The sequence below is a fragment of the Hemitrygon akajei genome, chromosome 6 (assembly GCF_048418815.1).
Source record: "Hemitrygon akajei chromosome 6, sHemAka1.3, whole genome shotgun sequence".
Lineage (NCBI taxonomy): Eukaryota > Metazoa > Chordata > Chondrichthyes > Myliobatiformes > Dasyatidae > Hemitrygon > Hemitrygon akajei.
The window spans coordinates 36,991,709-37,019,437 of NC_133129.1; the positions used below are offsets into that span (position 1 = coordinate 36,991,709).

The 27,729-nt window shown below is 40.5% G+C and overlaps 1 protein-coding gene across 10 annotated transcripts in view; it reads right to left on the minus strand.

Moving 5' to 3' along the window:
• Positions 1–27,729, minus strand: part of LOC140728963 (long-chain-fatty-acid--CoA ligase 1-like) — a 199,243-nt gene that overhangs the window by 75,007 nt on the left and 96,507 nt on the right. For 6 of the 10 annotated variants that reach the window (XM_073048125.1, XM_073048126.1, XM_073048131.1 and 3 more), the window contains one exon: positions 5,618–5,841. In XM_073048125.1, coding sequence (XP_072904226.1) covers positions 5,618–5,841 — 224 coding nt within the window. Of the gene's footprint in view, positions 1–5,617; positions 5,842–10,495; positions 10,889–10,908; positions 10,977–11,451; positions 11,563–27,729 lie in introns of those variants that run through there. The other 4 variants (XM_073048129.1, XM_073048130.1, XM_073048127.1 and 1 more) reach the window with 4 other exon arrangements.

Sequence of the window (27,729 nt, forward strand, 5' to 3'; positions counted from 1 at the left end):
TTGTCATTGAGCCTACTGGGGGATCAGCTATACTGGATTGCATGTCATGTAATGAACTGGAGGTGATTAGGGAGCTTAAGGTAAAAGAACCCTTAGGGACCATTGATCGCAATATGATGGAGTTCAACTTGAAATTTGATGGGGAGAAAGTAAAGTCTGATGTAGCAGAATTTCAGCGGAATAAGGGAAATTACAGTGGTATGAGAGAGGAGTTGGCCAAAGTAAGTTGGAAGGAGCTGCTGGAAGGGATATCAGCAAAATATGTTGCCACGTGCAGCTGTGGGGGCCAGGTCGTTGGGTGTATTTAAGGCAGAGATTGATAGGTTCTTGATTAGACATGGCATCACAGCTTTACAGGGAGAAGGCCGAGAACTGGGGTTGAGGAGGAGAGAAAATAAAATCCGCCATGATTGAATGGCAGAGCAGACTCGATGGGCCAGATGGCTTAGTTCTGCTCCTATGTCTTATGTCTCCCCTGCCTCCCCCCCCCCCACTTGCTTTATTCCTCACCTTTTATCTCTTCTCACCTGCTTATACATAACCCTGGGTCCTCTCCTCCTCTGGTCCACTCTTTACTCCTGTCAGATTCCTTCTTATCCAGCAACTGAATTTTCCCCATACACCTCACTTCACCATCCCCTCCCTCCACCACATCCTCCCTCCCCCCCCAAGCATCTTTATATTCTGGCATTTTCTCCCTTCCTATTCAGTCCTGAAGAAGGGTCTCGGCCCGAAACGTTGAATGTTTATTCATTTCCATAGATGGTGCCTGAATTGCTAAGCTCCCCCAGCATTTTGTGTGTGGTGCTTTGGATTTCCGGCATCTGCACACTTCCTTGTGTTTACGAGTACCTGATTAATATCTGCTGTCTGACAACATGTCAACTGATCAAACTGACATTATTTTAGCCACTAAATGCATTGGCCATTAACCTTACACATCACTCCCACCACTCACACTCTTAGGGAATGAAATAAACTTTGGACTATATATTTGATGGTGATATTTGTCAGCTTTCAAGTGCTAACCAACTATCAGAGCCTCTAATACAACAGGCAGAAAATAGATGCTTGTTGATAATAATGAACTAACTTCACAAAATTGAAACAAATATAATTCTAGACTTACATACCCTGACCTCAGTTCATTAAAAAATGCATGGGATTCAATGATGTAAACAACTGTTTTTAAGAAAAAATACCATTCCCACAGGCAAATGAGTTACTCTGAACAGAAGTCCACTGTAGACAAAGCAAATTTACATTAATACGAATCTGAAGCAGGAAGGTACAGGAGTAAATCCTGTCATAGCTCACATCACAAACTGCCCAAGGAGCAGTTCACACACTGATATCCTAAATCGGGACTTGATGACTTGAGTAACAGAGAAAGGCTGAATAAATTAAGACTGGAGCATAGGAGAATGAAGGAATATTTGAAAGAGGTGTACAAAATTATGAGGAGTATAGTTTGGGCTAATACAAGCAGAAGTAGGGGTCATAGGTGAAAGGTAAAATAGTTAATAAGAAGCTGAGGGGGTAATTTCTTCACTCAGAGGGTGGTGCAAGTGTGGAACAAGCTTGCTAGTAGAAGTGAGGGGTGCAGGTTTGATTGCAATATTTAAGAGAAGCTTGGAAGGCTATGGTCCAGGTGCAGGTCAACAGAATGAAGTAGAAAAACAAGTCAGCACAGACTAGATGGGCCAAAGGGCATGTTTCTGTGCAGTGGTACTTGATGACTATCACTAACTTTTCATCTTTCACATCACTATCTATCTTCTCTTTAGAGCAAATGCTAACTTCAAAGCGATTGCCAGGGTAACTGCCTACGTTTAAACAGCAAGTAAACACAGTTGGAAGGTTTTTCATAAATCCACGTCAAAAACAGGGCATTCTCTGCTCCCAAAAACCTCCGTATTTCAAATGTCAATACAAAGTGTGCTACAACCAGCAGCGTTCACTGAGTTACTGACTAACTTGTACTAAGAAGCTACTGCTTCATCTTGGCCAGCCAACTGTTTGTGTTTACTTTATTGACGAAGCCTGATGTTTAACTTGCATCAGTTAGTTTGAAGGTTCCATACAAGCAGTGAGCAGCATCATGGCACAGCAGGCAATGCCGCTGCATCAAAGCAACAAAAACCCAGGTTCGATCTGACCTTGGGTTCACTTTTGCGTGGAGTCTCTTTGTGACCAACAAGATTTCACCCCATGTGATCTGCTTTTCTTCCCACATCCTAATGACATGACTAATGGGCAATTGTAAACTACAGTTACCATAGGTAGGTTTGTGGTTGGGGTAATTTACAATAGCCAGGTGCAAAATCAGAGGGAGTTAGAATAGATCAGAGAGAAATAGTTGGGTGGAATTCATCTGAGAGACAGCAAAGACTTAAGCGGCTGAATAAGGAAAAAAAAAGCAAAATATGAGAATCCGATAAAGTTTAATGGGGTGAGGTTATAGGAGAGCAGGAAAGAAAGAGAAGACAAAAGCTGGAATTCAATCTAGAGATTTATTAACTAACTGAATTTAACTCCCAGAACAACAGCAATCTGCAGTGAGGCTGAAGGGCTAACCATTGTTATTATATACACAATATCCGATTACCAGTTGCCTGAATTTCACCCCAAGCTGTTTGAAACTTAAATTTGCAGTTAATTCTCTTTCAGTTTATGTTTGTATTCAATGTGAGAACTGAATTGCAGGAGAGAAATGTGTGTTATGTAATTAGCCATTAAGGATTAGTTTAACTTTACATGCTAGTCAGATCTTTAACTATCACTGAAGCAGAGAAGGCAGCATCTGTACCTTTCTAACCACCCTATCAACTTGTACTGGATCTTTTAGGGATCTGTATTGCTACAAGGGCAACATTGACTTTGCCCATTTGTTATTGCCCTGAAAGGTGGCAGTGAATTGCTCTTCTCGAACAGCTGCTATTCTTCTGATTAAGGTACTTTCATACCTTTCTCAGATTGGAAGTTCCAAGATTTTGATGGTGACAATAATAAAAATTAAAATACAGTGGATTCAGGTTAATCGGGACCAGAACACTTTGGCGCAAATAAGGAGCTACCCCATTTAGCCAAAGTTTCATGGAAAACGTTAAAGTACAGAAAAGACAAACTAAGTAACAAGTTATATATTTAACAGAAATACAGGTCAAATTAGAAGACCAGAAATGCTACTACAGTTGTACAAAACTGTGTATGAGTTATTGATGGAGAAACTCATTGTACACTACCATGTACGGGGTCTCCAGGGAGGGGTAGCAACTCTGGTTAAAGGGCTTTTCATCTCCATTCTGGGACAATTTATTCACCTTTGGTCCCCACCGGACACTCAGCTCTCACCTGTGGCTCCAAGTTGCTGGTTGTACGCAACATTGGCTACACCACTTCAATAGGCAGGCTAAACCAAAGGAGGTTAATCAGCAGACATCACACACTGGTGAGATAGGGACATGCCCTAGTATGTGAAGCCAGCTCTCAAGGACTGAGCGGATAAGACCAAGGCAGTGGTTCTGCAACACTTCATGGAGAGAGAAGGCATGATAAGGAACAGAAAAAGTCATGCTTATCCACTGTAATCAAGGAAGTCCCCAGATTGTGATGACTATTTGTCCCACTGGAACCAGATTGCCGAGGTCAAGAGAGTAGAACTGTTTCACTGCAATCGCTTTCACGCTTTAAAAACTCTCTCTCACAGGTTTCACTGTCATTGTTGGATATAACAGACAACCAACCAACATGCTGACAGTATGTCTGATTGACAGTAAATGAACAAAATTAGTGCAGACACCTAGTGTAGATAATGGACTGCCTTCCAACAATGCTTTTGATGATTGCATCCTCCAAATTGTTATTTTCATTGTGGCATTCAAGATGATTATCAATACGTTAAAATTCTTCGAAGCTCCTAACTTGACGAAGTAGTGAAATTGTTTCATTTTCACTCCTAGCCATTTCAGGCATCTCCAATCCTGAATGCTTGAAACCGCAGTGAGCAAAGCAATTCTAAATGGTCTTGCCAACTACCAGTGTCAAAGCTCACTGGTCTTTGAACAAAAAAAAACCCAACAAGTGACACTATTTAAAAATTGTTCGCTCCAAACACAGTGGAGTGTCTAATGGCCATACAATGTCACACAATTGGCATGTTCAGCAATTGACTGTCCCAATAAAGAGGCATAGATGAGATACCCTTTGTTAATTTGAGGCACTACGTTCTCAGTTTTTGTTCCTTAAGAATTGTCCCAAATAAGCAGCTGTCCCAATTAGTAAATGGACCAATTAACCAGAATCCACTGAATATGGTGTGTGATTTAAAAGGGAATCCCCAACCCCCATTGTAATTCTGGGCTGTGTGTTTGGAAGGTGCTATTAGATGTGTATCTGCAGTGCCCTTTGTACTTGTAGGAATCAATGTTCAAGGTGATGGATAGAGAGCCAACCAAAGAGTTGTTTTTTTTAAGCTTTATTAACTTTTCAACTGCTGTTCGAGGTTTGTTGATTCAGGCATGTATAAAGAACTCTTATCACATTCATATGCATGAATCTTTTAAGTTCATTTAGCAATGCTGGCAGTAAAATTCTGTAGTATGGAAAGTTGATGTATTTCCTATTTTTAAAACCAGAGTAATCAGAGGAAATCCACACACATCAGGGGAAGGAACATAAACTCCTTCTAAATATTCCAAGTTTCTTTTCTAATATCAGACATTTTACAATTAATCCAAGAATTGTATTGGAATACCACAGATATTTGTACTGTTAATGCAAGTATTGTAGGACAAGTTGCACAATAAGAAAAGGACTAACAGGGGAACTCAGGAGAATGCTTTTATGTAATATAGGGTTAGGAATTAGAACACTAACTAGGGCGATTTGGCACAGCTGCATAAAAGAGAATACTCAGTCGACAGGTGAAGGGGGGAAATCTAGAAATGGCAGAGATACACAAAGTAGGATCACCAGTAAAATAAATTTAATACTGACCAATTAAGGTAACTAGCTGCTTTTTGACTTGTGAGTGAAGGCAGTTTACAGTGTGGTCATTAGAATACCTCGCTACCCGCTGAAGTCCATGCCTGAAGTAAGTAAATCCTTCTGAATTAGGGGTTCCCAACCGTCTTTCATGCCATGGACACCTGCCGTTAACCAAGGGGATCGTGAAACCCAGATGGGGACCACTGCTCTTAATTACCCCTTTGATGGGTTTTAACAACTGGATTTAAAGCAGTGGAAATCAAGATTATTTTGCAATTGCAGTCCTCTTAAAGTAATTATTGCAAGCTTTCTCCAACTGCTTAGTGTTGCAAAGTTAGAAGCAGAAAATGCAGGTTGGTCAAAAAAATTCTCACCAGGTCAGACACCACCCACTAAGAAACTAATAATTTCAGGTTGATGTGTTTTGATTGGGACTGACCTTACGAGCGTTCCTAGCATTTCCTGCTTTTATCTGAGATTTCCAGCATAAGCAGGATTTTCCTCTATTTTTGTTTGTATGCAACTCACCTTAACAAAAACAATCACAGTTAATCAACCTGCATAGATTGCTTTAATAAATGTTAATATTCACAATACTCTTAAATTCATTAGTAATTTCAAACCTTACTTCAATTTCCACAGACTGCATTGACAGGTCGCATGCCAGTTTCTGTGCTTTGGGTCTCGTAGCATACCAGTAGATTGCAAGAGCTGCAATAGTACCAATTCCTATTACAGTGGATGGTGGAAGAGAGCGCAGGAATTGCTGGACTTCCCCCAATTCTGGAACACGAAGGTGTGACCACAGCTCCTCTGCTTGCATTGTTGCAGTGGGTTCTTCACTTCTGTAGCCTGCAAAGAAGAGTACACATCTACTGAATGGAGGAAGAAATGCAATCAACCCTTTAGGATCATATACCTAAAGGAATTAAAAGTGAATTTTAAAAACACTTGCACTGGGGAAATGGAATACATATTCCAAATACATTAGATAGATAGATAGATAGATAGATACTTTATTCATCCCCATGGGGAAATTCAACTTTTTTTCCAATGTCCCATACACTTGTTGTAGCAAAACTAATTACATACAATACTTAACTCAGTAAAAAATATGATATGCATCTAAATCACTATCTCAAAAAGCATTAATAATAGCTTTAAAAAAGTTCTTAAGTCCTGGCGGTAGAATTGTAAAGCCTAATGGCATTGGGGAGTATTGACCTCTTCATCCTGTCTGAGGAGCATTGCATCGATAGTAACCTGTCGCTGAAACTGCTTCTCTGTCTCTGGATGGTGCTATGTAGAGGATGTTCAGAGTTATCCATAATTGACCGTAGCCTACTCAGCGCCCTTCGCTCAGCTACCGATGTTAAACCCTCCAGTACTTTGCCCACGACAGAGCCCGCCTTCCTTACCAGCTTATTAAGACGTGAGGCGTTCCTCTTCTTAATGCTTCCTCCCCAACACGCCACCACAAAGAAGAGGGCACTCTCCACAACTGACCTATAGAACATCTTCAGCATCTCACTACAGACATTGAATGACGCCAACCTTCTTAGGAAGTACAGTCGACTCTGTGCCTTCCTGCACAAGGCATCTGTTATCAGCATTAAGCTGTTCCAGATTAATACAAATTAGAGTAAATAGATTCACATAGGACTCAGAAGAACTTAAACTACCTTCAAAATCATGCCCTGATTACTTCAGAAGCCATGCTACATGTTCACTTCCCCACAAACATCTATAGTAGAGAAATACATATTCAAATCCCTTTATCAGTTTTGCAGTAGTATCAACTACTGGATGGATGAACTTGTCATATTTTTTTAAGATGGCATGCAATTATGTACGTAACGATTTCTACAACTTCAAATCTCCCAAATTTTCTCATCAAAATGCTCAAATAATCGGGAAATAACCTGGAATATACAAACTTGTAATATGATACTGAGACTTCATTTACTCAACAACATTTGTAGAAGGACATGTAACTGGAAACAAAGTTGGCGAAACATTACTGTCCAAACTGATTTAAATTTCTGGCATTCGAAGCCACCCAATGTAATTAATTAGCAGATTCCTGACGCACCATCAATAACTCTCGGAGACGGGAGGCAAACGACAGGCTTTTATTAGCTGCAAGAAACGACCACACAACATCCTGGAGACTGAGGGGGGAGCAGTGCCTCCAACCGCCTTTATACAGGGGTCAGTGGGAGGAGCCACAGGAGCAGTCAACAGAGGGGCGTGTCCAGACAGGTATATGTAGTTCACCACAATTCCTTTGAGTATTGAGCATTGACACTCATCAAGCTAGGATCACTGCAACACACAGCAAATGCTGGAGGAACTCAGCAAGCCAGGAAGCATCTATGGAAAAGAGTGAACAGTCGACCAATGAAAGGTCTCGGCTCAGAACAATGACTGTTTACTCTTTTCTATAGATGTTGCCCGGTCTGCTGATTTCCTCCAGCTTTTCATGTCTGTTTCTTAGATTTCCAGTATCTGCACATTTTCTCATGTTGGTGAAGCTCTTTTTGACAATGAAGTACATTAAATTAATATTGTGCAGCAACCATATGGTGGTGCTGCTGCATGAAGATACACAGGAGGACGAGCTTCATCTGTCACACATACATTGAAACATAGTGAAACACCGTCTGTCCAAAGATGTGCTGGGGGCAACCCACAAATATCACCACCCTTCTGGCACCAAAATGGCACGCTCTCAACTTACTAATCCATACGCCTTTGGAATGTGGATGTAAACCGGACCGCCTGGAGGAAATCCACACAGTCACAAGGAAAAGCTCCAGACTCCTTACAGACAGTGGTGGGAACTGAACCCCAATTACTAGCACTGCAAAGTGTTACACCAGCTGCTACGCCACCATACTGCCCTTTTATGCAATGTAAGCTATTACATTCTCATCTTCCCTCATATCTACAGTCCTTCTTAACCCAGAACATTAGGCAGCAACACCTCTACCACAATTATTCTAAACATTCATGCTCCAAAAATCGGCGTCCTCAGCCTCCTACTTCCATGCCTGCATGGCTAGGGTCTGCTCAAGCTCCATCTATAAGTCTGCAGATGATACTACCACGGTGAGGCATTTCTCAAAGAACAATGAGTCAAAATACAGGAAGGAGATAGAGAATTTAGTGACATGATGTCATGACAACCTTTCCCTCATGATCAACAAAAGAGCTGATCATTGACTTCAGGGGTGGGGTGGGGGAGGGGGGGAGCGGTGCACATATTCCTGTCTATGTCAATGGTGTTGAGGTTGAGAGGATTGAGTGCTTCAAGTCCCGTGGTATCCTGAGACACATCACCAATAGTGTCTTGATCCGACTGCATTGATGCCACAGCCAAGAAAATTCATCAATGCCTCTGATGCCTCAGGAGGCTAAAGAAATTTAGCATGTTCCCAACGACTCTTACCAACTGCTATTGTGACATCAGGGAAAGAATTCTATCTGAATGCTCAAGGACTTGGTCTGGCAACTGCTCTGCAGAGTGACCACAAGAAACTGCCTTCCCTTCACGGACTCCGTCTACAGTTCTTGCTGCTTCAGTAAAACAGCAGGTATAATCAAGACCCACCCGAACTCAAACAATTTCTCTTCATCCCTTACCAATCGGCCAAAAAATATACCACCAGGCTTAAGGACAGCTTCTATCCTGCTGTTATCAGACTCTTGAATGAACTTTCAAAGTATATTTAGTACCTAAGATCATGCATGTCACCTTATAGAATCCTGAGATTCATTATCTTCAAATAATAATGAATAATTAACCAATAAATAGAGAACGTGAGATTAAGAGTCCTTGAAAGTGAATTCATAGGTTGTGCCAACATTTCAATGACGAGGTAAGTAAATATGAATGAAGCCATCTTCATTCTTCTCTGATAAGATGCACTCCTGGCCTCACAATCTATCGTGTTTTGACCTTCCACTTTACTGATTAGCTGCACTTTCTCAGTAGCTTTTATGCTTTATTCTATATTGTTTTACCTCAATGCACTGTGTAATGATTTGATCTGTATGAACAGCCTGCAAGACAAGCTTTTCATTGTATCTTAGACATATGACAATAATAAACGAATACCAATAACAGGCCTTTCAGCCCGACTTATCTATGTCTACCATATTGCCAGCAAGCATATTTGTCCCAATACCCTCTAAACCAATGTTTCCAACCTAAGGTCCAAGGACCCCTCAGGTAATGGCCGACCATGGCATAAAAAAGGTTGGGAAACCCCGAAAACCTTTCTCTATCCATGTGCTTATCTATAATATGGCTTTTAAAAAATGAATTAAGAATTTTCTGTAATTTCTGGTGTAAAGCAAACACAAAAATCACCCATTGTGGCCATGTATCTCTTCCCTTGGTACTATTTCCCTTTTAGTGCAGAAATTAAACTGAATCTAGCATTGTTGGTACAACTACCAATGCAAACCAATGTGAACTTTCAAAAGTCAAGTAAACAATGTAAGTTTTTTGACAGAAGCATCAGTGAACACACGATCATTCACATGAAAATGCAAACACTGCATTATCACGCTAATTTAGTCACTAGAGATTTTAGTAGAGGAAAAAAGTATAGGGAACGAACTTACAAACGAAAAGAGCTGTGTATTTCAACTTTCAAAGTAAATTTATCGAAGTACATATACTGTTTGTCACCATATACAACCCCAAGATTAATTTTCTTGTGGGTATTATCAAATCCATAACAGAATAGTAACTATAATAGAATCAATAAAGGACCGCACCAACTTAGGCATCCAGAGTGCAGAAGACAACAAACTGTGCAAATACCCTGTGCACAAAGAAAGAAATGATAATAATAAGTAAATATGCAATAAATATCAAGAATATCAGATCAAAAACTCCTTGAAAGTGAGTCCATAAGTTGTGGAAACATTTCTATGATGGGACAAATTAAGTTGGGTGAAGTTATCCCCCACTGGTTCAAGAGCCTGATAGTTGAGGGGTAGTAACTGTTCCTCAGGGTCATTTACCTTCTTGCTGATGGCAACAGCCAGAAGAGCCCATGTTCAGGACCAACCTTTAAAAATTGACCACTCTGTACCTTTGTACAACTACCTTTTTCCACGCAGTCGGATCATGAGATTTGTCAATAATTCCAATACAAGAAGAAACATGACTAATGGATTCAATGAATGTTCAATTAAACTTAGCTGCGATCAGTCAAAGGTACAATTTTTCAGATGTTTTTGCAATGGCATCAGTGCCTGGATTAATTTAACTGCCTTCTGCACAATAGGCTGTACAGTAGCTTGCCTAACAATATTGCACAGTAGCTATCAATTTCTAAAACACTTTAAAACTACGATTCTAAAAATTAGCTCTGTACATGTGAAAAAAGTCCAATGTTACTCATGGATTTGTCTACGTCAGACTTAATGTCAAAAGTAAAATCTAGAAATTTCTAGAGACAATCAAAAAGATAGTACAGGGAAGACTAACCTGTGTCCTGTAAAAGTAAACTGCAGCACGTTTTCAAAAGCTGAAACTGGATTCGAGAGCCACAAATTGACCACTGTGTACCTTTATACAGCTACCTTCTTCCATGCAGTCGGATCATGAGATTTGTCATTGCCTAAGGTCACGCTCCAGGTTAACTACTGTGTTAATAATAGAAGATAACACTAGCAAATCTGATGGGCAATTCACTGTATCTAATTGTATTTCCGGACCTAACTCCAGTTAGCAATGAAATTATTTTTCAGATTCCTGAAATACACGGTGAATTTGAGGCAGGTGTACAAGCAACTACACATTCCATGTATCAACTCAGCACAAAAATTCGTATGGCTTTCAACAAGATGATGAAGCAGAGCTGTAATAGCAAGAACAAATTTGACAAATCATGGACGTACTCAAACACATACTAGAGATAAACTCTTCAGAAAACACCAGGGCACTGCTTTGCGATATCCTATTCCCAGTGATCAAGGTAACATATAACGAAAGGGAAACCTGTTTAACTGACTTGTTTTCTGCCGGGGGGGGGGGGGGGGGGAGGGATTTAGTTTTGCTGTGCCTAAACTCATTTTACTGGGACAAAGGTGAAAATTCTTAAATTACAGCCTTAGTTGGCAGGACAGAAAAAAGACACCAGGAGGGAAAACAGACCGGCATCTCAATGTCACTCCATTTTTAGAAGCACGTCAGGCACATGTAGCACACCAAACTGTCCCAACACATATTGTAGAGTTTTTGCAATGATCTTCTATACCTTTACAGTCAGGAGGCATCTGGCATTGCAAGAGACTGATATTCTCCAAACACAAGTTCACAAGCCCTTCAAATACGAGTAAAATATAAACACTATTAATTCAAGTAGCTCTTCACCATAATAAAATGAAGTTTCAGAAAGCATTAGCCTAAACTAATTCAATGTGAGATGAAATGTGGCTTACATTAGTAATAGTTTTTTCTCCTGCTGTGTTATGGTTTTCTGGCTTCCTTTCACAAATGATTGCTTCTGCTCTGTAACACTTTCTGTTCTTATCCAGAAAAATGGACAGTTGGCTGTAAGAGACGGGGGGGGGGGGGGGCAGGGAGGGTTTAGAGTTAATTATATTCATTCACGGGGTGTTGGCGTAATCAACTACCCTGTATTTACTGCCCATCCGAAATGTCAGTTAAGATCACTAGTGATTCTGGAGTCATATTGCAGACCGAAACAAGTAAGGACACACTTCCTTTCCTGAAAGCTCATTGCAGCCTTGCAATCACTTGCCCCAACATCCTGCCCTCTTCCCCAAGGTGGAGTTTGTGATAGGTTATTAGGTAGACCACAATTAATCCACCACACTATGCTTTTATTCCCATAATTCATTAACTGAGTCTACATTCCCTGGTTGCCCTGTGACATACAAATTCATCTTTCTGTTGCTTTCAATATTTGTTCAGTAACTAATCCGGTGTGTTAACAAGCCCAGCAGCTTTAAAAATAGAGACACAAAAATACAACTGCACATGCTGTGGATCAAAGAATACATACACAACGCTGGAAGAACTCAGCAGGTCAGGCAGCATCTGTGAGAAAAGAGTAGCCGACGTTTCGGGCCGAGACCTTTCATCATCATTCCTGATGAAGGGTCTCGGCCCGAAACGTTGGCTACTCTTTTCTCACGAATGCTGCCTGACCTGCTGAGTTCTTCCAGCGTTGTGTACGTATTCTTAAAAATAGAGAATTGGCCAAGTACTAAAACCATTGTACTTACTGAAACTCTGCTTGTTTAGTGAAAACCTCCAATCCTTTCTCCTAGCCATGCAAACATTTAATCATTTTCTCTCAATTTTTTAAGTAGTAAGTGGTTAAAAAAGTAAAATGTACTTTTTGTTACTGCAATGTCTATGAGCAGCATTAAATTATAAAATTCAGTCAGAATAAGATTTATTAGCACTGACTTAAGCTTTGAATTTGTTCTGGTTTTATAACACCAATACACTGCAATCCATTAAAAAATACAAGTATAGGAAAAATTTAAACTTCACTCTTCCCATTGAAGTTCCTGTCCAAGTGTGTTTTAAACATTAGAATTGTACCCGTCCCTACCATGTCCTCTAGTAACTCATTCCATTTACCGACCGCCCACTGTTTGAAAACTTGAGCCTCAGGTTCCCTTCAAATCTTTCTGCTTTCACCTTAAATCTATGTCATCTAGTTTTAGATCCCCCCCCCCCATCTTGTGAAATAAATACTCACTATCCTTTGTTCCAGGGAAAACAGCTCCAGCCTCTCCCTATAACAAACCATCCAATCAAGGCAACATTCCCAAGAAAACTGAATTAAAAAAGCAGATGAGGTTAATGAAGGGGCATACAATCTTGCAAAAATTAGTGGTAGGCCAAAAGATGCAGATTTTTTTTTAAAAAAAGAAAACCATGGCTGAAAGAATATTATAAAGAAGAAAAAGATAGAATATGAGAGTAAATAAATAATACAGAAGAGACAGCAACAGGTTGACTCCAGGGATGAAGAGGGTTTGAGCAGGCAGGTTGTGTCTGCATTCATATGGGCAATGATAAGACAACGCACACAAAATGGTGGCCAGTGGAATAGTGGCATCTACACTGGACTTTGAGGTGAGTAGTCCTGGGTTCGACTCCAGCCGGCTCCTTGCACGCTTTCCATCCGTGCTGGGTTGAGTGCCAAGCTAGCAACTCAGCCTTGTAAACAAACAGAGCAATGCGACAAGACGTAGCGGGGAACAAGAAGCAGAACAGAACGTGCTGGAGGAACTCAGCAGGTCAGGCAGCATTTAGGGAAAAATAGTCAAAGTGTTGGGCTGAGATTCTTCAGGACAATTATAAGACAGTTTATTTGTCATGTGATTAATCCCCCCCCCCCAAGGAGGGATTGATAGGGTTGGTACTGACAGAATATTTTCCCCAATCAGGATATCCAGAACGAGAGTGCAGTTTCAGAACGAGGGGCCATTCATATAAGGAGATCAGGACAAACAACTTCTCTCAGGCAGATCATGGAATTTTCATGGATCTCCATGATTCTGGAATTTTCTATCCCAGAGAGCTGTGGAGGCAGACTTAATGACGGTATTCAAGACAGAGCTTGCCAGAAGAGAAAGAGAAAGTTCCACTGAGGCTACAATTGGATCAGTTTCCATCCCACAGATATCAGACTCTTGAATGGACCTCTTGTAGAATAGGATAGCCTCACATTCTACCTTGTTATGATCTTGCACTCATCATTTACTTGCACGGCATTTTTTCAGTCACTTCTACATTTATTTTGCATTGTTGCTATTTTACGTTCCTCTGGCTCAATGCACTGTGTAATGATTTCATCTGTATGAACATTATGCAAGACAAGTTTTCACTGCATGCTGACACATGTGAAAATAATAAACAAATACTCGGTGAATGGTAGAGCAGGACTGAAAAACATGATTTGCCTTCACCAACTCCCAACTCTTTTTTTAAAAAAAAAACAAGAGAATAAGTCAGAACAGAACCTTTGCAAGAATTCATTTTCTGAAGAGGGACCATGTCTCAATCAAAACAGCAAAATGCCGGTGGAACTCTGCAAGTCAGGCAGCATCTGCAGAGGGAAACCGACAGTTGACATTTCAGGTGGAGACCCTTCATCTGGACTGCAAGAGTAGAGGGGATATATCTAGTATAAAGAGATGAGCAGGAAGGGTGGAGAGCAAGAGCTGGAAAGTGATAGGTGCATCCAGGTGAGGAGAGAAGATTGGAATTATTGATGGAGGCTAGGAGGTGATAGGCAGGGGAAACATTGAGCCACAGGTGATGGAATCGGATAGGAAAGGAAGGTGCAGCGAGGAACCAAATTAGGACATGAAAAGGGCAGATGGCAACAGTAGAGGAAGGGCATATATAGGAGTGTGTTGGTGATGGGGTCAGTGGAGGAGGGAAAAGAGACAGTAACAGGGGGCAGGGGAGTGCTCACGCTGCACGTGTGTAGGAGGACCTCAAACTGGAGTTAACTCAAACTGGAGAATTCAATGTTCATGACAATCAGGTTATAGACTACCCCTATCTAAATTTGACCAACTACATACATGGCAACCGACCCACTGCATACAACCTGAATGTTAGGTTTCTAGCTTCCATTGACCTCAACAAATCTAACACAGGTATCCTCATCCACCCTTGTGACTTAACTCTAAAATACAACCTTCATCTCTCTTGTCTAAATCAAAGATCATGCAAAACTATGCCGCTCACAATTTCATTTTGCGCCATTCTATTTGCCCATCGTCCCTGCCTTGGGTCACCTATACCGGCTCAGGGTCCCAGCATGCATCTCAGTTGTAAAATTCGTGCCACGTTCAGACCCTGCAACTCCCATGCTCTTCCCCCATTGTGACCTTCAGGGAACCATATCCCTTCCTAGCGATCGCAGCCTCCTGCATGTCCCTTATATTGATTGCTGCTCCTCATATAAAAAAAATCTAGCAGAAGCAAGAATGCAGTTTGATAAAGGGAAGGCAAGCAAAAGCCCATCAAGGTATACTGCCTCTTCTACAACAGGCAGGTGCCTTGTGCACCTCCAACCATATATTCAATTCTTGCCCCCCATATATTCCTCCCAAAATCACACCAAAAAAAACAGATTAAAACTTGAATCAAATTATCTAGAAATTTCCATGCCCTGAGTCAATTCAAATTAGCCTTAGTGATAAGATAAAGTGGGATTAGCAAAGGTTAGGGTTACAAAATGTGATAATGGCGCAACAAAAACCTCAAATAGCAGTAAAGATTACTGTGTCATTGTAAAACTTTGAAGAGTTGCCTACATTGCAACATTACAAAGTATCAGCAAGAAAAAGTGAGAGGAATGTACCACTGAGGGAACACCAGGTCATCATCCAAACAGAACTGTTCACAAATGGTTGAACATGTTAAAACAAATAAATTAAAAGAGATACAGCCCAAGAACTATGTCATAGTTACTACAGTAAGCTACAGACATGATGGCAAACACTGGAAAAGGAGCAGCAATTATTGCTGGCAAATATAAAACAATCTCATTGAAGATAATCGGCCTGTGAAAACACCATGTAGAGGAGAGCAGCAACAAAAGGTACAAAGCCCAGTCAGAGATTTGATTGAGTCTTTTTTAGTGTGAAGAGATAATGAACTAAACAGCTCAGATCATAAACCCTGCCTCCACCATTTACGGTAGTTTATTTACGCCACTGGCGTTTAAGGCAACAACGAAAGTCCTCCATCTCAGGCAGTGTTCACAGCTTCCTTCATCATGTCAGTAGCTGCCTCTCAGTTTTCACTACTGTCAGTCATGCAAGTTCCAGGTGGAACTTTAGGAATACCATCACACTCAGAGGTAGGAGGATTCTTCATTGTTTTTTCCCATAACAATTTTGTTTACTAGTCAGGGCTGTTGGCCCTGGGATGAACCTGGAGGACCGTTGAACCCAGTCTTAGTCTGGCCTCTACCTTTTGACCCGTTTGGCATGGGTGACCTTACCAAGCCATAGCATAAAGCCCTGACTCCAGCCAACATGGCTCTCCAGGTCATTGAGGCACGCAAGCCTCTAAACCCTACGACAAGATTGTGGTCCTCTTGGAGGACCATTTAATATGATCATGTCTAATCTGCCTCAAGCCTTCTGCCAATTCCCTTAAGTTTCAAACATTTATCCACTTCCTTTTTAAATACTCCATAATGATCTAGCCTCCAACAACACTCTAGAATTCTAGACTCACCATCCTTTGTAACAAGTTCTTTCTTCAGTTTTAAATAACTGTCCTTAACTTTATAACTATATCCCATTCATGGAAAGATCTCAGCATCTTATGCTCCCCAAGGAAAGCGCGTTTCAGTAAATCCACCTCTCATTCTTCTAAACTCCAATGAATACAGAACTAATTTCTTTAGCTGCCTATGATATGAAACAATTTCACCCCAGGAATTAGCTGCAAGAATCTCTTTTGGGATTTCTTCAATGCCAGTGTATTTCTTCTTGAATAAGGGAACCAAAATGTAATGCAGATAAATCATTTGAGTACAAATTAAGTGAGTTCAGCTTTCCAACTTCGAACTTGGCAGCTTACTACCAAACACGAGGAATACTGCAGATGCTGGAAATTCAAACAACAACACACACAAAATGCTGGTGGAACACAGCAGGCCAGGCAGCATCGATAGGGAGAAGCGCCGTCGACGTTTCGGGCCAAGACCCTTCATCAGGACTAACTGAAGAGACAGATACTAAGAGATTTGAAAGTAGTGGGGGGGGGGGGGGCAGGGGAAATGCGAAATGATAGGAGAAGACCTGGGGGGGGGGAATGAAGCTAAGAGCTGGAAAGGTGATTGGCGAAAGTGATACAGAGCTGGAGAAGGGAAAGGATCATGGGACGGGAGGCCTCGGGAGAAAGAAAGGAGGTGAGGGGAGCACCAGAGGGAGATGGAGAACGGGCAAACAACTAAATATGTCAGGGATGGGGTAAGAAGGGGAAGAGGAGCATTAACGGAAGTTAGAGAAGTCAATATTCATGCCATCAGGTTGGAGGCTACCCAGCCGGTATATAAGGTGTTGTTCCTCCAACCTGAGTTTGGATTCATTTTGACAATAGAGGAGGCCATGGATAGACATATCAGAATGGGAATGGGACGTGGAATTAAAATGTGTGGCCACTGGGAGATCCTGCTTTTTCTGGCGGACCGAGCGTAGGTGTTCAGCGAAACGGTCTCCCAGTCTGCTTACTACCACTTTGGTTGTGCAACATTGAAAAATATTCATAGAAATGAAGGACATTAAAGATAATGAACAATTTACCGGTTTCACTTCTTCTTCCCTTTGTAAAATCATGTTCCTCCTAGCCAACAAAATTAGCAAGTCTTCCTGTTTTTTTCAAGAAAGAAGTTCTCAAATCATTTAAAGTCACCCACCACCTTAACTAGTTTTTTGATATCTCTCTGTAGGCAAAGTTTTGTATTAGTTTGTATTAGTTTATATTAGTTTACGGGCTCCCACAGTAGCCTTAGGCCCAAATAGTTGAGTAGCAGACTTCTGTTGGAATAAGCCGTGTGCAGGAGTTTGCTTTGCAACAAGTGCCAAGACTGGTGTCTCCTAGGAAATGAACTTGTTCTGCTAAGTGGCAGCTAAGCGCAGGAAAACAAGCAACAACTAGCCATCTGCACAGCCAGGATCAACTTAGTGTGGTGAGTCAAAACAGCAGAAAAACAGGCTTTTCAGCCCAGTGTGTCTACGCTGACCATTAAGTACCCACCTATACAACGTACATCACGGCCTAGTGCATCACAGGTACAACCTTCCAACCACTGAGCACATTTACATGAAACGTTGCCGTAGAAAAGATAGACAGAAACTTCAGTGATCCCAAATTACAGCATCACAGTAGCATTACAAGTACACAGATATACAAATATAAGAAGAGAAGAAAGAAAAAATAAGTTACCTCATACTATCTAACAGGAGGGTGGTCATCATGCCCCTGGCTATAGGTTGACTCATTATAGAATGATGAGCAAGAATAGCCTCATATAGCGCTCTTTGCAGCAGTGCAGTTATCTTCCTCTATTACTAAAAGTGCTCTTCCATTCAGTCAAGGTAGCATGCAGAGGGCGAGAAACACTGCGGAAACCGGGAGAAATTCCATACGACGAACTGGTCAAGCTCGTGGGGAACCACCACAATCCGAAGCCTTCAGTGATAGTTCAATGGTTCAAGTTTCACAGCCATGTCCGGAAACCAGGTCAGTCTGTGGGCGATTTTGTGGCCGAGCTTCGGCAGCTGTCGGAGCATTGCGATTTCAGAGCCATGTTGGATGACATGCTCCGTGATAAATTAGTATGTGGCATTAATAATGCCACCGTACAACACTGCTTGTTGGGGGAAACCCCAGCGTTGACTTTCAAGACAGCCCTAGAGATTGCTCAAGACATGGAGTTGGCTGCTAATAATGCCAAGGATATACAGAAAGGACATGGGGGGGGGGGGGGGGGGGTCGCAGTCGGCGACAGTGCTCCAAGTCAGGAGGGAGACTGGTAGACAGGAATAGCTGGTGGAATGTTTTCGGTGTGGAGGAACGCACTATGCAAATGTTTGTAAATTCAAAGATACTGTCTGTCATGTGGGGGGCAAAAAGGGACATTTAGCTAAAAAATGCAGGAGCATAAAGGGTAAGGTTAAGCCTGGGCAGGGGAAAGCTCAACAGACAGGCAGCCACACACCACCTAGGAGTAGCAGACGAGGAGGCAGTGTGTGCCTACAACATGTTTGGGGTGGAAATGGATGAGGGACCACCTGAACCATATTATGCCACAGTCACTGTCAAGGGAAAGGACATTAAGTTCGAGATTGATTCAGGGGCTCTTCAGCCTATTACAGGAGCATTTGACGTTACCCCCTCAGCACTGAAGGCCAGCACGCCACTTCTAGTACGGCGAAGCAGTGACCCAGCTCTTGTGCCACCTGCCCAGTTACAGCAAGGTGCATCTCAGCCTGATGATCCTGCTAATAGGAACCTGCATGTGAAGCCAATCATAACAGTAGCAAACTGGGCACCCGCAGGCGATGTAAGAACAGAGCCTCCAGGACCACCAGACAAGCATTCAGAAAGCACTCCAAGTGATTTGGCAAAGAAAGTAGAATTTTCTGGAGGCGGTGGCCCCCTGGGAATCCATGAGGTGCCTTTTAACTCTACGCTGAGTGGAAGATTCCTTGGCCTGAGTATTCATGGTATTGAAGAGAACAGCTGTTCAAGAAAAGAGAACCTGCTGCAGGAGAATGAATGTATCATCAAAATCAATGACTGTGATTTAACAGACAAGACCTTTGTTCAAGCACAAGAGGTTTTCCGAAATGCATTGTGATTTTCTGCTGTTGAACTCCAGATAGTTCCAAGTTATAACAAGGAACTCTATGAAAAATTTGCAATTGGGTCTATTCTGAGCCACAGTCATGACGATGGTTCAAAAACCAAAGTTCCTTCTTCAGTGCATTCCAAGCCAGGTGGCAAACCTGCAGATGCCATTTATCCCAAAAATGCTGAGAATAGCTTGCCACCGATTTCAAAGTACCTCAGTAGTCCAAAACAGTTAAGGAGCAATGACCACTTAATGCATACCAGGAAAGCATGTCCACCAGTGACTTTGCTAGAGGGAGACACACTGGCAGAGGGGGCAGAGTCCCCTGAAGAGGATGGACATTCTCATGCGGACACACAGACCCCTCTCGTGTCCCCAACACTAGATCCACCCAAAACATCCTCACCAGCGGTGCCTGCTGGGTCACCAGTGGTAGTGCATAGATCGCAGCGCCCTCGCAAACCTCCTAACAGACTGAATCTTTGATTGGATAGTTTCTTTTGTTGTTAGATTGAATGTTGAATTTGGCTTTTTTTTTTAGGTGTATTTCTATTGGTAACCTGTTGCTAACGATACCACTGTTTTTATTTCCCAGTTCTTCTATATTTGGGGAATGTTGGATTTTAAAGGGGGAGAAGTGTTGTAATGTGAGTTTAAAAAAGTATTATATGGGACTTCCGGTAAGATGGCGATAGTATAGTTGCTTCAAACTTTTGCTCCATTACATTTCTTACCATCGCACTATGTACCTCCCTTTTTTTTATTACAGTTTGTTAATTTATTTGTTTTTCTTCTCTGCTTGTGAATACGTCTATTTCACAATGACCACAAAGATTCCTAAATCTGGGAAAAAAGCTTCTACGTCTCTGTCTGCCGAGATTCTCTCTATCCTGGAACAGAATCGACAGGACATTATAATTGATATTAAGACTGAATTTAGGGCTTCTATCAGTCAGCTGGAGTCAAAATTGGACCAGATTAATGCCAGAGTGGATGACCAAGCCGAACAATTATCTCTCATTAACCTAACTTCTGAAGATTTAAAGTGCCGCATTCAGCAGCTGGAAACTCTCTGCTCTAACTTAACGGAACAAAACAGCAAACTTACTTCCAAAATGGCAGATCTCGAAAATTGGAGCAAACGTAATAATTTACGAATTCTCGGTTTGCTAGAGACCACTGAAACAGGCTCTCCCGTTGAATTTTTCTCATCTTTCCTATATGAGATCTTCGGGAAAGAAATTCTTCCGACTCCACCCGAGTTAGAAAGAGCCCATAGAATATTTATTCCTCCAGCTGTTTTGGGTTCTAGAGCATGCCCAATTATCCTGCGTTTTCATTGATATCAGGTGAAAAATCTTCTGATCAAGGAGGCATGCTGGAGAGGTACCTTGACCTACCGAGGCAATACCATTCGTATCATTGAAGACTATGCCCCCCAGGTTTTGAAGATGCGTGCCGAGTTCAAAGGTGTTATGAAAGAGCTCTTTAATCGTGGATTCAAACCTTCTCTCCATAATTCTGCCGATCTTCAAATTACTCTTACTACTGGGGACTATAAATGGCTTAAGTCGGTCAAGGAGGCTGAGAAGTTTATTGAAGGTCTTCCAGCCACTTCGACTTCTTCGGACCCGGTTTGACTTTCTAAAATGACTAATAAGTACTTTCGAAAACAAAAGCCTTTTTGCGGACTCAGAACTTATTTGAGTATCTTTAAATATCTTTTGAATATCTTTAATTACTGAGAACCATAAATGGTTTTAGTTAGTCTCCTTTCGGATTTGGTGTGATTTTCTTAAACGGTCAATTAAAAAAGCTTTCCTGTGGACTCATTTAATCTGTGTAACTTTGTTTACTTTTGAATAACGTTATCTACTGAGAACCATAATTGGTCTCAGTTTATTCAGGAAGCTTAGAGTTTTTACTGAAGGTCACCCTGCCAATTTATTGTATCTGTCTTGTTTTTTCCCCCAAACGGCTGCTATGTACTTTCTTTATATATAAAATTTCCCTTCTCTTTTTTCCCCTGTCCTTTTTTCTCTTAAATTTACCCCTTTTTTCCCCACTTTTTCACAGTTTCTCGCGGGTAGATTATTTTTCGATTATTATTTCATATTAAGTCTTATATTTTCTCCGATGATATTGTTTGTTTGCAATTCTGATTTGTAGTGCATAAGTTAGCTAGCTTTTGCTATATTATTTAAATAGAGCTTATGTCAATGCATGGAACTGGAAGTTGGTTTTTGGGGTGTCTTTTTTCTTGTAGAGCTAGCTGCTTTTTTGGATAGCCATCTAGTTTTGGGTTGCGAGGGTGGGGTGGATACTCCAGTACCAACACTATCCAATGTTTTTATTGCTTTTCCTTGTTATTCAGGACTTGTCTGTGTCCTGATCTTACTGGCTTATGTTTATATTTTTGCTCCCAAACTGTTATTTCAATGTCTGACCTTATATATGCCTACTACCTCTTATGTTTTAACAATTGATCATGGTTAGTCCATTGAAAATTGTGAGCTGGAATGTAAAGGGATTGAATCATCCTGTTAAAAGAAGGAAGGTCTTCTCCCATATTAAACAACTTAAAGCTGACATTGCCTTCCTCCAAGAAACTCATATTCATAGCTTCGACAATTCCCGTCTTATGTCAAGGTGGGTGGGTCATTCATCCTTCCCGGCCAAAGCTAGGGGGGCTTCTATTCTTATTAATTCAAATGTTCCTTTTGAACTCTATAGTAAGATATCTGATACAAATGGTCATTTTATTATTGTTTCTGGCAAATCATATAACACTAAGGTGATACTAGCTAACTTGTATGCTCCTAATTCCAATGATGTTAACTTTTTTTGAACGCTTTTTTTCTTCATTACCAGATCTGAATTTATACTCTCTTATACTGGGTGGTGACTTTAATTGCTGGTTAGATCCTGCTTTGGATCGATCGTCCTCTGTTCCTAGATTACCTACTAAATCTGCTTTAGCTATTCATTCCTTTCCTTCTAACTATGGTATCTTCGATACATGGCATTTTCTTCATCCTACTGAGAAAGACTATTCTTTCTTTTCACATGTTCACCATACTTTTACGAGAATTGATTATTTTTTAAATCGATAATCAACTTATTTCATTTGTTCACTCTTGTGATTATCAGAGTACCGGTATATTGATTTCCGATCATGCTCCAGTCACTTTGTCTTTAAATCTTCCCGGTCTCCCTCCGAGGAATAAACATTGGCATTTTAACTCAACTTTGTTATCGGATGATGATTTTGTAAAACTTATTAAGGATCAGATAACTTATTTCCTAAACACCAATACATCATCTGAAATTTCATCCCAGATTGTCTGGGATGCTATGAAAGCATATTTGAGGGGTCAAATAATTTCATATACAACAAATCTTAATAAAAAGTCCTGTTTAGAGCGATTAGATTTGATTAATCAGATTAAAGTATTAGATCAACTATACGCCCAGACTAAAAACCCTGAATTGTACAAGAAGTGTGTAGAACTCCAAACTAGATTTGACCGTCTCTCTACTCTACCAGTCGAACGTCAACTTCTTGAAAGTAAGAGTCACGTTTATATTCATGGTGACAAATCTGGCAAGTTTCTAGTTAATCAGTTGAGACGTTCTAAAGTTAAGCAACATATTACAAAGATTCAGAAGGAGAATGGGGATATTACATCGAATCATTCTGAAATTAATGACCTATTTAAGAATTTTTATTCTCGGCTTTATTCCTCTGAATCCCTAAATGATAATATTTCTGTTGACTTTTTTTTAAAAAATAGTTTGAATATCCCTTCGCTTTCCATCTGATTTTAAAGCAAACTTAATGAGCCTATATCACTAGAAGAAGTATCTTTTGCTATTTCTGCACTGTCGTCGGGTAAATCTCCTAGACCTGATGGGTTTCCCATAGAATTTTATAAATCATTCTCCTCACTTCTTTCATCTCAGTAACTCTCAGTATTATCTGATTCGTTTAATCATGGCAAATTGCGACCTTCATTTAATGAGGCATGTATTATTCTTCTACCCAAAAAAGGCAAAGACCCAACAGAGTGCTCCTCTTACAGGCCGATTTCTTTGCTAAATATTGATGTCAAAATTTTGGCCAAAGTCCTGCCCATAGACTGGAAAATGTTATACCCTCTATTATTTCTGATGATCAAACCTGTTTTATTAAAAATTGTCTTCCCTTTTTTAATATACGGCGTTTATTCAATATCTTATACTCACCTTCAATTGGGACCCCTGAATGCGTTATTTCTCTCGATGTGGAGAAAGCATTCGATCGTATAGAGTGGAATTACCTTTTTGCGGTTTTAGAAAAATTTAACCTCGGTCAAAATTTTATCTCTTGGATTAAATTGTTATATTTATGTCCTACCGCCTCTGTTCTGACTAACTCTCAGCAATCCCAGTCGTTTAATCTTAAACGTGGCACCCGTCAAGGATGCCCCTTAAGCTCCTTCCTTTTCGATTTGGCTGTAGAGCCACTGGCGATTGCATTTCGAAGCTGTCCTGAACTGACGGGGATCTGGAGGGGGGGTGTTGAGCATAAAGTTGCTCTTTACACTGACGACATTTTACCTTTTCTTTCGAATCCATCTACATCCTTACCCCCTGTGTTTTCACTTCTTGATCAATTTAGCCAGGTTTCTGGCTATAAACTTAACCTACATACGAGTGAACTTTTTCCAATTAATAAAGAAGCACAAGCATTAGTATTTCGCAACCTCCCCTTTAAGGTAGTCGATAAGCAATTTATTTATCTTGGTATTACAGTTACAAGGAATTTTAAGGATCTTTTTCGTGAAAATTTTGCCAATCTTTTGAACTCTACAAAACAGAGTTTGTCACAATGGTCACCTTTATGTCTTTGGTAGGTCATGTTAATGTTATTAAAATGTATATCCTAAGTTTTTATATTTATTTCAATCTATACCAATTTTTATTTCTAAAACCTTCTTTGATTCCTTAGATTCTATTATTTTATCCTATCTATGGAGGGGTAAACGTTCTAGTCTTAATAAAGCGTATCTACAAAAATCTAAAAAAGGTGGCAGGGCTTTACCTAATTTTCATCTGTACTATTGGGCAGCTAATATTCGTTGTCTTATCTTCTGGTCCTTTTTTCATAGCCAGTCTGATCGCCCTAAATGGGTAGCAATGGAGATGAATTCTTCTAAAGATCTCTCTACTTCTGCACTTCTTGGATCTGCACTCCCTTGTAGTTTGCCTAGACTCATTGTTAATTCTCTTGTCAGACATACTCTGCGAATATGGGTCCAGTTTAGGAAATTTAATGGTTTCCATGGTTTTTCCCTTTCTAGTCCTATTTTACATAATTATCTTTTTCTACCTTCTATGCACGATTCAACATTTTATGATTGGTACAGAAAGGGCATTAGGCATTTCGAAGATCTTTTCATTGATAATCGTTTTGCATCTTTTCAACAACTCTCTGCTGTTTAATCTACCTAATGCCCATTTCTTTAGGTATCTCTAAATCAGACACTTCATTAATCCTTTATTACCCAACTTTCCTGAGATGTCTGAGAAAAACGCTGTGGACTTGTTTCTTTCTATTAATCCACTGGGTAAGGGCTTAATATCTTTTATTCGTGATAAATTAGTGCTTTTACGGCACGCCCCCTTTGATAAAATTAGAATGGCTTGGGAGCATGACTTAAATATTTCCTTATCTGATGTGGTCTGGGACTCAATTCTCAAGTCAGTTAACTCAACTTCTCTTTGTGCTCGCCACTGTCTTTTACAGTTTAAGATTGTGCATAGGGCTCACATGTCCAAGTCTAAATTGTCCCGATTTTACTCTAACATTAGTCCTGTTTGTGACAAGTGCAAAAATGGCGAGGCTTCTCTTATTCATATGTACTGGACCTGCCCTAGTCTAGAGAAATTTTGGAGAGATGTTTTCCTAACCCTATCCCATATTCTGAATTGCCACTTAGCACCTAACCCTCTGATTGCTCTTTTTGGTTCCTTGGCTGAGACAGATATACATTTGAGTCTGACTAAACGTCAAACATTATCTTTTGCTTCTCTTCTGGCTAGACGTTTAATTCTTCTTAGGTGGAGAGATGTTGCCCCAGCCACTCATGCTCAATGGCTTAATGATATTATGTCCTGTTTAGACCTTGAAAAAATTCACTACTCACTTCTTAATTCGGACATAAAGTTTCATAAGGTGCGGGGACCTTTTCTTGAATATTTTCATAACTCTTCCTTAGACTAAGTTTTTTTTTCAGTCCCTTACTTTCAGCTTTTTTTTCTTGGTAGTAGGCATCATTATCTTTTGCTCTTATTTTCACGTACAGGTTTGGGGCTTTGAATGTTCTGACTTATATTTCCTACATTTTGCTGTGGTTGGTCTGGAGTTCTTTTTTCTTGCGGGGGGGGGGGGTAGGTACTAATTTTACACGACTTTAGTTTGGGTGCTTTTTTATCATTATTTTGAACCATATTATCATTGTGTGGTTATCTTGCACTGTATTAATCTCTTATTTTGGTCTTGGTTTTTTTTTTGTTTGTTGTAGTGTTGTAGAAATGCATTTAAAAAATCAATAAAAAGAAAGTATTATATTAAATTATATTATATTAAAAGTAAGTTAATACTACTAATCAGGAATCTGTTGGTAGCAAGAGGCAGAATCCGGGGTTGGCGGGGTCTTTGCTTCTGCTCTTTTTACTCCCAGTATGCATTGTATATAGTTCCTCCACCCATGCCGCACGAGGTACCTGGAAGCCTCTGTATTGTAAATGACATTTGCCGTCCCAGATAAAGATGCTCTTTTGGCCATCAAGTTCTTGAGTGGTCTTTTTGCAAAGTAGAAGTTACCACACTTTTTATATTGAATTCTTTTTGCACTGAAACATACAGAATTGCCACCAGAGATCCCAGTGTCAAAATAATGGACAGAGATCTGATAAGAATATGAAGAATCTTTGGAATCCTCTGAAATACATATTTTCTGTATTACAGTGTACTGCTGCCACAAATACATTTCACAATACACCTCAGTGATATTAACCCTAACTCTGAGTTAACGTTTTGCACTGGGCTGCTGCCGCAGACCAACAACTTTCAAGACAAGATTCCGACAAGATGCAGCTTCTGTTCTTCATCTTCTTCTAAAAGAAAGGTGGAAAGCTCCAGAAATATTTTATTGAATTCATAACTGCTTCACAGGAAGGGATGGAGTGCCAATAATGATCTAAGGAGAGTTCCGTAACCAACCCCACAGACCTTCAATCAATTCACATCAGTTAACGAACTGTATCTGAATCACATCTCAACAGTAAGCCAATAGTCCAACTGAGCAGAACGTATGGGCTGACTTTCAAAGACTCTACAACTCATATTCTCAGTATTATTTATCATTTGTATTTGCAGTTTGTCCTCTTTTGCACATCGATCATCTGTCAATTTTTGCATGTAGTTTTTCATTGACTCTATTGTATTTCTTTGTTCTACTGTGAATGCCTGCAAGAAAATGAACCTCAAGATAATATATGGTGACATATACGTACTTGGATAATAAATTTACTTTTAACTTTGAGCAAGTGACAGCTACATCTTCAATGTTGAATGGCCAGTAAACAGAACTAACAACAGAGTTCCATTATAATGTCTGCAGATTTCATTAATACTCTGAAGAACATCTTCTTTCAAAAAGTGTTACTGCTGCTACGTATTATCAAATAGCACAAAAAATGCTGCTCAAACTCAGCAGGTCAAACAGCATCTAAGATGCAGGTGGCAATGGGGGGGGGGGGGGGGGCGGGGAATTATAAAACACAGAACATTACTAGACAGAGCCAGGCACTTCCATCCATGATAACATCTAATTCAACCAGTATTTAAAGGCCAAACTAAAGTGATCGCTTTTATCTACATAACATCTCTCGATATTCATGTGCCTATCTGGGAGCCTTTAAACAACTATCATATCAGCTTCCACCACTATCGCTGTCAGCACATTCCAGACATTCACCACTATCTTGCCCCACTCATCTCCTTTGAACTTACCCACTCTCACCTTAAATCCATGCCTTCTCATATTAGACATTGCAATGAGGAATACGATACCAGGTATCTGTCTATGTCTCTCATAAATTTTAAAAACCTTCCATTGCATCTTCTCTTAGCCTCCTTTGTTTCAGAGTAAAGAACCATAGTTTGTCCAATCATTACCTTGCTCTTGCCCGTCCTTCCTTACAGACTTGCTCGTCATAGAACGGTCGAACTTTCAGGTCGAGGCCCTGCACCAAGACTGCAGTTGGGGGGGGGGGGGGGGGGGAAGATAGCTAGGATAAG